An 11045-nucleotide genomic window follows, 5' to 3' on the forward strand; every position below is an offset into this window, starting at 1 on the left:
TCAAGCTACTTGAATCCTCTATTTTCTGTCAGATTATTTTTTTCTGGGTTTTCTAGTATATCATATGACAATAATTAGAATAATCAATAATAGCATCCACAGGCTAACACCTTTTCATGAATATTGTCTTTTAAAAAATCATTATCTTCTTTTGGGGGAGGGTGAGATAGAAATAGAATTGGTGGGCATGGAGAATTGTAGCATGCATAAAAACTGTTTAACTTCAAATCTTTTATTAGGGCTTATGAAATATGGTAATGAGGATTGGATCACTAAAGTTTAGAAGCCACAAAAAAGTCAATATGTATAATGAAGGTGACAAATATGGCAGATTAGCTCACTGGACCCTGCACCCTATTCCAGCCTCCTAATAGTATGCTTTGGTTGGGTCCTAGGAGCAGGCCCTAAGACAAGGATCCATATGAGAGTAATTTATTAGGAAGTGCTTGCAGGGGAAACAGGTGAGGGTGTGGGGAAATGGACAGGAAGGGAAGGAGGCCAAGCAAAGGTGCACTATCAAGCAAAGTTCCATGGAGAGTAACTTTGGCTCAGTTCCACAGGAGAGCTCTTGAAAAGACTTACACCATCCTGATGCGGAGCCCAGAAGCTGCTGTGCTGGGCAGCATATGTGGGTGTGGGTGTGGCAGGGAGTGGGAATTGTAAATCCCGAGGCACTTTTGATCCTCTGTGCCCAGAGGCACAATGGTTCCAGCAGCCTGAAGGCAACCCTTTGCACACAGATGCAGGTGCTGGCTATTGGAAGAAAAAGTGCAAGGGAACAGGTGTGCCCAAAAATGGTAAAGGGAACTGAGAAGATATGGGGAGAATATCGAGAACATCTGCTTGTCACAATATCTAGATAACAGAGACTTACAAAAGGAGAGGTAGTGAGATGAGCTACAATGCCTGCTGCTATAGTTGGCCCTGAGGCTATAACTGATATTTATTGTTTCCTTCCCCTACCACCCACCTGTTTTCTAGATTCCTCTTTGTCTCAGCTAGCACTTCTGTTGGTCTTGGTTACTTGGGTGATGAGGTGATCCAGACTTTCATTCTGAGATGCTTGCATCTCTGGCTACATGGTGCTTGTTAAGCTGTGGTTCCTGAATTGTCCATTTGCAGATAAAACCAGGCATGGAAGCAGCAAGAGATGCCCTGGTGGAGCCCCTGAGTTCCTGACATGCTCCTCCCTTCTTCCACCATGTTGAACAACTCTACCTCCTTATAAGATGAAGAAGGTCAGTGGCTCCTGACAATATAACTCCTTTGTTTGTCTGCTCGTCTTCTGGGACAAGAAGGCCAAAATGACCAGGTGGCAGCCATAACCATGAATTCAGTAGAACATTTACTGCCTGATGGAAGTATTTCCACCTACTCTGCCCTCCCACCAGGGCATTTCTTTCTTCACATTGAGTAACTGGAATAGATAAATTCAGCTGGCAGAGTCCCCACACTGGTTCCCTGATCTATGGACTGAGAGCTATTACAGTAAGAAAGGCCAAGTAGAAGCCACCATAACTTCCTCTGTCTACAAAAACAGTAAACCAAAAGGAATACTGCTTTCCTAGAAGGATTAAAGAGATTAGTGCCACCATTGAGGACTTGAAAGATGCTATCAAAGCCCCTCCCTTCAACTCGCCTTTTGGGCCTGTGCAGAAAACAGATGAATATTGGAGAATGACAATGGATTATTATAAACTTATCAATGGCAACATCTCTTGCATTGCTCTTCCAAATAGGGTTTCATTTCTGGAGTAAGCCAGCACATCTTCTGACCTTGTATTCAGCTACATTGATGATGTCATGCTGATTGGACCTGGTGAGCAGGAAATGGCAACTACTCTAGATAACTTGGTAAGACACTTGCATGCCAAAGCATGGGAAATAAATCCCACACACCTTCAGGGGCCTGCCACCTCAATGAAATTGCTCAGGGTCCACTTGTCCAGGACATTTTGGGATATCCTTCCCAAGATGAAGGACCAAGTTTCTGAATCTTGTCCAGCCTACCACCAAGAAAGAACACAATGCTTAGTAAGCCTCTTTGGATTCTGGAGGCAATATATATCTCATTTGGTCATGCTATTCCAACATATTTACTGAGTAACTCAGCAGGCTGCCAGGTTTCAACAGGGCCAAGAACAAGTGAAAATTCTATAACAAGTCCAGGCTATCACGCTGCTCCACCACTTGGGCCATTTGGCCCAGAAGATCCCATGTTGCTTGAAGTGTCTGTGAGATATAGAGATGCTGTATGGAAACTTGGCAGACCCCTACAAATGAATCACTGCTCAGACATTTAGGATTTTGGAACAAAGCTATGTCATTCCCTATGGAATAGATAACTATTCTTTTGATAAACAGCTTATGGCTTTCTTCTGGGCACTTGTGGGACTAAACACTTGACTATGGAATGTCAAGTTACCATGTGACCTGAACTGCCCATCATGAACTGAGCACCATCCAGTCATAAACTCAGGCACTCACAGCAGCACTTTAATTTCAGGTGGAAGTGGTATATGTGAAACCGGGCTCAAGTAAATCCAGAAGACACAAATAAATTTCATGAGCAAGGGACAGAGATGCCTGTATTCCCCTACTCCTGTTACATTGCCTCCTCTCTCCGTACATGCAGTGTGGCATGATTGTCTTTTCCAATGAAGGCTGCAATAATATCTCTTGTCCCATGTGCCGTTCCAGAACCTTGCTACTCCCCCATCAGGAAGTGGATTCCATGTCTCCTCCCCTTGAATCTGTGCCTCGACCAATAGAGTAAGGCAGAAGTGATGTTATTTGATTTCCAAGATTAGGTAATAAAAATGCCATGCTCACTCTTAAAACCTAGCCACCGAGAATTTGGTCTTCCCGGCTATGGGCCTCATCCTGCTTCGGTTCTCTGCCCTCTCTTCGGCTCCGGTTTCCACTCTTTGCACTGCAATGCCTTGCTCTGAAGCGACCCCCGCCACCTCCCCCAGCTAGCGCGCCGAATCTGCAGAGGATGGCGGCGTGCGTGCGTATCAGCTTTGCCCGGCTCTCAGAACACACCATGCTGCCGACTAAGGGGTCCACGCGGCGGCAGGCTACGACCTGTACAGTGCCTGTGACTATACAGTACCACCCATGGAGAATGCCCTTGTGAAAATAGACCTTCAGATAGCTCTTCCTTCGGGATGTTATGGAAGAGTAGCTCCACATTCTGGCTTGGCTGCAAAACACTTCATAGATGTAGGAACTGGTGTTATAGAGGATGACTATAAAGGAAATGTTGATGTTGTGCTATTTAATTTTGGCAAAGAAAAGTTTGAAGTGAAAAAGGGTGATCGACTTGCACAGCTGATTTGTGAGCACATTTTTTTACCCAGAAATAGAGAAGTTCAAGTTTTGGATGTCACTGAAAGGGGTTCAGGAGGTTTTGGTTCCACTGGAAAAAATTAAAATTTATGCCAAGAATAGAAACATACTTTCTTCCCTTAAAAAAATACTTTTACTTAAAATTTTTTGTTGTTTGTGCTTCTGTAAACTTAATAGCCCTAACCTCTAAAAAATTTAGTTATGTTAAGATCAAGGAAAACTCTGGTGGAATCACGTAGAAACTTTTTTGTGTTTTTCTATTAATTGGTTATTGTATGTAAATCTGCCCTAAAACAAGCAGTTTCTTTTTCAGTTCATTTTATGTATAAATGTATATATTTTGGAAAATGTGTATTATTTAATTCACTAAATGCTACCCCTTCAGCAACTTATTTTGCTTTAATTTTTTTATAAACCATAAACAATGTCTTTTATTGAAAAAAAAAATACCTAGCTACCATGCTGTGAGAAAGCCCGAGCAGCCTGTGAGAGACCTACATGGAGAAGAATAGAGACCTTGCCCCCAGTCCTGGCTGAGTCCCAGCCAGCAGGCAGCACCAACTCTTCAGCCTTGTGAAGGAGCCAGACTGGAAGTGGGTCCTTCAGACCCCAGTCAAGTTTCCCAGTTGACACCATACAGAACAGAAATGAGCCATCCCTGCTGAACCTTTCCCACATTGCAGGTTCATATGCAAAATAAACTGATGTTTTAAACCACTAAGTTTTGAAGTGGTTAGTTACACAGGAAAAGATAACTGATGCATTCATCTACAACCCTGAAGGACAGCAGACAGAGGATGTCCTCTCAGTGAGCAGAACTCTGAGCAGTGCACCTGGTTGTTTATTCCACCTAGAGAAAGATATGGGGTAGAGATCAATGGTGATTCAGGGGGAGTCACTCCCTGTTTGGCTGGGTGGTCATGGACTTGGAAGGGGCATGATTAGAAAATTAGTGGTCAAGGAGGTCTGGGGAACAGGTATGTAAATGGACCTCTCTGAATGGGCAGAGAATATGAAGATATTTGAATTTCACAGGAAGGTTTATAAAAGGGTAATCTCAGCAGGGAAGAATCTTAATCACTATATGGACAAGAAGACCTATTCTGTGAATATAATTTAACCTTGTTCTCTAGTGACCCCTGTCCTTGGCCAAAGGGCTTATGAGCAAATGGCTGAAAAGGCAGAAAAGGAGGTTATGCATGGTCTTACAACACGGACTTCCACAGACACTGTTGGGTGCCCAACTTGCCAACAGCAGACAACACTGAGCTTCCAATGTGACCCCTTCCCTAGAAGGATCAGCCAGACATATGGTGTTAGATTGTTTTCATTGGGTCACTTCCATATTGCAAAGGATAGCACTTTGTTCTCATTGGAAGAGACACTTACTTTCATAGATTTGCCTTCCTGGCAATGATATTTCTGCATAAACCACCATCCATGGGCTTACAGAATGCCATCTTCACTGTCATTGCATTCCACAGTGTGTTGCTTCTGACCGAGAACTTATCTGTCATCAAATGAAGTGTGACAATGGGTTCGTGCCATTGGAATTCCCTGGTTTTTCCATGTTCTCCATCCCCCTGAAGAATATGGCCTCATAGAATGGAGGCATAGATTTGTGGAAATTCAGTTACCTAGCTACTGGCTACATAGCAACACCTTTTTGGGCTTGAAGAATGTCCTCCAGAATACAGTGTACACTCCAAATGAAAGACTAATACATAGCCAGGATTCACAGACATCAAGGAGTGAAAACAGGAATGGGAATCATGAGAGCCACCGCCCTTTCCACCCTAGTGATCCACTAGCAAGCTTTGTGCTTCCCGTTCGCTTAGCTTTGGGTTCTACTGATCTAGGGGTCTTAGTTCCCAAGGAGGGAATGTTTCCACCAGAGAGAATAGCAATGGTTCTGTTGAACTGAAAATTGAGACTGTTGCCTGGACACTGTGGACTCCCTGGACAAATGGAGGTTTCTTCACCAACCAGGGTGGTAGATCCTGACTCTCAAAGGGAAACTGGGTTACTAATGCATGATGGGGGTAAGAAGGAATGTGTTTAAAATGCAGGCAATTACCTGGGATTCATTTTAGTACTCCCACGTCCTATGATAAAGCTTAATGAGAACCTACAACAACCCAATAACTGAGTATTTGGATTACAGGATATCAAAGGTGAAGTGACTCAGCTAGAAGAAGTAAGCCAAAGGATGGATAAAGTGACTTATGGGACTGTGTATTCTCTTTTTTGGAAGAGAGTGAGCGTGCTTTTTTAATTGTAGGAGAGACAGTTGCAACATGTTAGCCACAAGCATGATTTTGCTATTGTCTTTATTTGGAAATTAAATATTGTTAATAGAGATGGGAGCAAACTGTGATTGTTTTATCCTGTGTCAGACTGGCTAAACTGGAAGTCTATTACCTGGAATTCCTTTTCTTTAACTCCCACATTATGGTTGACCACAAGAAAAATTTGCATGAGATTTGGAAGATGGGAGTGAAACAGTAGGTCTTGGGTCCTAAAGACCAGGGTAGGGCTCCACGGGTGCCCGTCCATGCTGTCCCTGATCTGCCAGCTCTCCTGTGGGGACTGCAGCCCACGGCTCCTCCTCACTGCAGCTTTTCCTTCAGGTGCTCTGATTTCTGGGTCAGGTAAATGTGCAGCTCTGTGACAAAGGGCACCATGTCATCAGGGTTGGAGGCTCAGAAAACCATGGGGTCTTCCAATAATTCTTCATGGGTTCCAATTTTTCCTCATTCTTCCTGGCTTCACATAAAATTTTAATTCCCAACCACCAGCCCTGGTAACCGTCAGCAACTTCAGACCAACCACCAGATGCAAAAACAACAGCCTTGCAGAGGCGTCTGCAAGGACTACTCTTCGTGGCCCCTCACTAATGACTTTTCTCTGATCCTCTAACTGTCCCCTTCCAGAACTTCACTGTACCAATAAACAATAATCCTGGCCATGACCCTAACCCTATAGATTTCAAACACACTTATACTAAAAATTAATCATTGTTTATCTGAAATTCAGTTTTAACTCTGTGTCCTGTATTTTTATTTGCTAAATCTGGCAACCTAATCAAGGAATAATGGAAAGTAAAGTACACTAACCTTGACTATGTAGCTCGATAAATGTTCACATAAGTTTACATCCATGAACCAAGCAACCAGCTCTTGATACAGAACTCCAGTATCCTGAAGGCCCTTCTCAGTCAATAGCTCTTGGAGAAGGTAACCACTATTCTGACTTCTTTCATCATTTGCTAGTTTTACCTGTGCCTTTGAATTTCATATAAATGGACTCAAACAGTATGTACTCTTTTTGTATACTTTCTGATTCCTCGCTTTCTGGCTGTGGCAGAGGCAGCTCCGTTGGTGAACCAGTTCACCAGTCCCAAGAATGGGACTTATTCTTGGGAGCTCAACTGGCTCCTCTAAATCTTCTAATGATTTCATAATAATTGGTAATAAATCTCCTTCAGCTTTCAGCTAGAGTGGATCCTGTTATCTGCAATGGAACCCTGACAAGTACAGAGTTCATGAAAGTTAGGGGAAACAGACACTTTTGCATCCCACTGGATGGATTATAAATTGATACAATTTTCATTGTGATGTTTCTTGGGTCTTTAAAACACTTATCCCTTAGATCCTGTAATTTACTTCTAGAGATGTATCCTAAGAAAATAGTCAGAGATGCACTCAAAGGTTTGCAATACATATAGCAATGACATTATTTGGCAGTTGTTAAAAATACTGTTTGAAAATATAGTAAATGTCAAACAGAAATCTGTACACCAATGTTCATAGTGGTATTATTCACAATAGCCAAAAAGTGGAGACAACCCAAGTGCCCATCAACAAATGAGTGGATAAACAAAACATGGCATATCCATACTGTGCACTATTATTCAACCATGAAAAGGAATACCTACTATGACATGGACAAATCTTGAAAACAGTGTGCTAAGTGAAAGCAGCCAGACACAAAAGGACAAATATTGTATGTTTCCACTTATGTGAAATATCTGGAATAGACAAAATCATAGAGGCAGAAAGTAGATTAGAGGTTACCAGAGGTTGGGCTGGGGAAGGGAAATGGAGAGTTATTGCTTAATTGGGTACAGAGTTTCTGTTTGGGGTGTGTGCCGGTTTGGATGTATTATGGCTCCCAAAATGCAGTGTTCTTTAATGCATTCTTTTTTTTTTTTTTTTTTTAAATAGTAATGCACACTTTTTTTTTATTATATTAAAATCAGGCAATGGTCTGACAATAAAAAGGCTGCTTATGGAATACTGTTAAACTTTACTTACAGGATGTTAAATCCTTAGAACTAACGCTTTCCCCAGAAAAAAAAAGATTAATGGAAACATCAATCGTTTTTCAGACTTGATATCTGCTGCTTCGGAAGGTGGTTTTACACAAATACTAAATTAAAAAAGAAAAGAAAAAAAAAAAACCTTTAGGACACAATGACTTGCTTTTATTTCGGTATGCATCCAAATTTTAGCATTTAGTGGTCCTGAACAGAAAAGTGGGAAAACGCAGCAATTTGTCAGGAAGTCAAGCCCGCCAATTTCAGGATCTGCTGTGCACACCGAGTTCCCCTGCTGAGGCTCGTCAGAGGCAGCAGCACCAAAACCGAAGTGTGCCCCGAATTCAAGGTTCTTTTTGTTCCAGTTGTCAGAGTCCAAACTAGACCCAAATGGATTGCAAGGATGACCAAATGAGAGCCCTGTTTAAATGTCTTCAATTTTTAAAAGCAAAAGCAATTATAAGAAAACAATTCATTCAGAGGGATTGTGTGTGCTTACAAGTGTCTTCATGTGGCCTTTCTCCAAGTTTAACCACCAAGGACTTTGAGAGCTGGCAGGTCTGAGAAACCCTGGTGAGTGTTCTTTTCACTGTATCAAAACCTGAGCTAAAAAAATTCATCAGCTGACGATGACAGCAGAGGGTGGCAGGGCTGAGGACCTAATTTTCATTTCCCAGGCTGGTGGAGAGTAAAGAAATGTGGTTCCAAAACTAAATAAGGGAGGTCAGAGACTCTTTCCAACCTTACCTGATGGCTTCTGGACAAAGCAAGGAAGTGTCATGGAAAGTGTTGGATGGTGAAGGTGCAGAAAGGGACTTCAGGAGGAGGAAGGAAAAAGCAGCACCCCTCAATTGGGGGTGGGGGGTGGGGGTGGGGAGGAGATATGGGGAGAGCCCTGAAAGAATTCCTCATCAAAGGCCAATTTCAGAGGGGAGCAGAGGGGGTTACAATCTATTCTTCGGCCAAGGGTGGCAGTGGAGAGTGGGGAGAGGATGATGGCTTGGAAGGGGGTAGTCATTTAAGACTTAAAAAAAGAAACTGGGGGGGTGCAGATGAAGCACCCACACACACCCAGCAGTAGTCCCACAGGCTGCGACCTGAAACCTTCACATCTATTCTAATACGCCACCCCAATCTGGAGGGCTGTTGTAGGGGGAGAAGGAAGGAGGAAGGTAGGGGGAGGGAAAGGGGGAGAGGCAGAGACCCCAGGCCATGTAATCAGCAGCAAGGTGACTGTGTGATGTGTCTCTTCACAGTTGAGTTAGATGTGCCCCACCAGTTATGATGGGAACCAATTTAAATATACTTTCTTGATCCCAGAAGTTCAACTACATGGACAGTGGTTACACTTGACAGTATGATTTGTTATCGCACAACTTATATATTTCAAATGGACAAAAAATTAGTTATCATTTACAGTATCTTAAGATAAAATGCCTTTGAAGGGGAGCTTCTTTTCCAGTACTTTGAGGTCTACAAGACGTATCTAGAAAATTTACTACTGTGGAAAATGAAGACTGCTTAAATTGAATGGGATGGGGGGAGGGCCTGTGGTTTTTCTTTTTGATTAATTGCTGTAACACTGTCCTTCAGGCGGCTGAGGGAGTTTCATATTTTCTTTAGACATCATTAGGCGCCGAAGTTCTTGCAGGACAACTTTGATGCTATATGAATTCTGCCATTTTGCTAGCACTGATATGGCTCTTGGGTCCACCACTCCATTAGAACTATTAACTCCATTCATATTAATTTTTGTTACAAATCTTACAAAGGGGGGTGCTTCTGGGTATTTAGGTCCACATTCTATTTTAAGGCTGTATATTCGGTTTTCATAAATTGTTCTTGGAGGCCCAATTATCATCCCTGTCCATCTTGTAAGTGTCATGTCTTCGTCATCTTCTAGACCCCAGCTAACTGTGCCATCTCCTACTCCTTTCTGGCCTTCTTCGAGTTCTTCCAACAGTCGGAAATTGCGAGGGACTTTTACTCCCGAGCCCATGGTGGCCGGCATCTTGCGTCGCTGTCGCTAGAAGGCCCCTTTAATGCATTCTTGTAGGGGCAGACATGTTAGTGTTGATTAGGTTGGAATCTTTTGATGCAGTGTTTCCATGGAGATGTGACTCAATCAACTGTGGGTGAAAAGTTTGATTAAATTACTTCCATGGCGATATGGACCTCGCCCATTCAGGGTGGTCTTGATTTAATTACTGGAGTCCTATAAAAGAGCTCACAAACAGAAGGAGCTCAGAGCAGCTGAGAGTGATGTTTTGGGGAGCAGCTGAGAGAGACATTTTGGAGATGGCCACTGAAAGTAGACTTTTGCTGAAACTTTGAAGATGCTAGCACAGAGTTTGCTCCAGAGAAGCTAAGAGAGAACAAATGCCCCAAGAGCAACATTTTGGAGAATGCACAAGAGCTGAGAGAGGAGCTGGATACAACCCAGGATCAGCAGATGCCAGCCATGTGCCTTTCCAGCTAACAGAGATTTTCCAGACACCATTGGCTTTCCTTCAGTGAAGGTATACTCATGCTGATGCCTTAATTTGGACATTTTCATGGCCTTCAGACTGTAAATTTGTAACCAAATAAACCCCCTTTATAAAAGCCAATCCATTTCTGGTATTTGGCTTAATGGCAGCATTAGCAAACCAGAACAGGGTGATAAAAAAGTTTTGGAAATAGATAGTGTGATGGTTGCACAATATTGTGGATGTACTTAATGTCTCTGAATTGTACACTTAAAAATGGACAAAATGGGAAATTTTATGTTATATATATATTTTACTACAATAAATTTAAAAAACATAGTAACTATGACATGGAAAAATATTCTTGATGTCATGTTCAGTGGAAAAAAGCAGGCTACATACGTGCATATTTCAATATTATCAATAAAATCGAATGATGTTTTGGATTTGTTTTTAAGATACTCCAGAAAAAAGGGGGAGTGGGATGGGAGAATAGAGGAAATGCAATTGGCAAAATGTTGGTAATTATTAAAGCCAGGTGTTGGGTATATTATGTTTATTTTTCTTTCCACTTTTATGTATATTTGAAATTTTCCATAATATAAAGTTAAAAAAGAAAGAAAAAGAAAATGGGAAATAGCATTGCATATATAGTATGTGTCCAACTTTGGAATAATATACACATATGCATAGAAAAACTAAAAAATACACCAAAACATTAATAGAAGTTATACCCAAGTGGTGGGATTATGCACGTGGTCAATTTTTCAAATTGTATCTGTACTACCAAAATGTGTATTTTGAGTAGTCTATGTCTGAAATCAAAGATATCTGTTCAAATCAAACTGTCCAATATAATTTAGAAAATATTTTTTGCTGATGCCAAATTTTGATTAGCAAGTTTGACA

General features: G+C 41.8%; 1 protein-coding gene and 1 pseudogene across 1 annotated transcript; one reads left to right on the top strand and one right to left on the bottom strand.

Moving 5' to 3' along the window:
• Positions 1-2937: 2937 nt before the first annotated feature.
• LOC119506437 lies at positions 2938-3435 on the top strand (annotated as a pseudogene).
• A 4142-nt stretch (positions 3436-7577) lies between these two features.
• LOC119506163 (ubiquitin-conjugating enzyme E2 variant 1-like) lies at positions 7578-9680 on the bottom strand. The gene has a single exon (XM_037799127.1). The coding sequence runs from the start codon at positions 9678-9680 to the stop codon at positions 9237-9239; it is 444 nt and encodes a 147-aa protein (XP_037655055.1). The 3' UTR covers positions 7578-9236.
• Between the last annotated feature and the right edge of the window lie 1365 nt (positions 9681-11045).

Source organism: Choloepus didactylus, chromosome 11 (genome assembly GCF_015220235.1).
Source record: "Choloepus didactylus isolate mChoDid1 chromosome 11, mChoDid1.pri, whole genome shotgun sequence".
Classification (NCBI taxonomy): domain Eukaryota; kingdom Metazoa; phylum Chordata; class Mammalia; order Pilosa; family Megalonychidae; genus Choloepus; species Choloepus didactylus.

Bases quoted from the DNA above. Each gene is read 5' to 3' on its own strand.
- LOC119506163 (XM_037799127.1), bottom strand. From the start codon at position 9,680: ATGCCGGCCACCATGGGCTCGGGAGTAAAAGTCCCTCGCAATTTCCGA.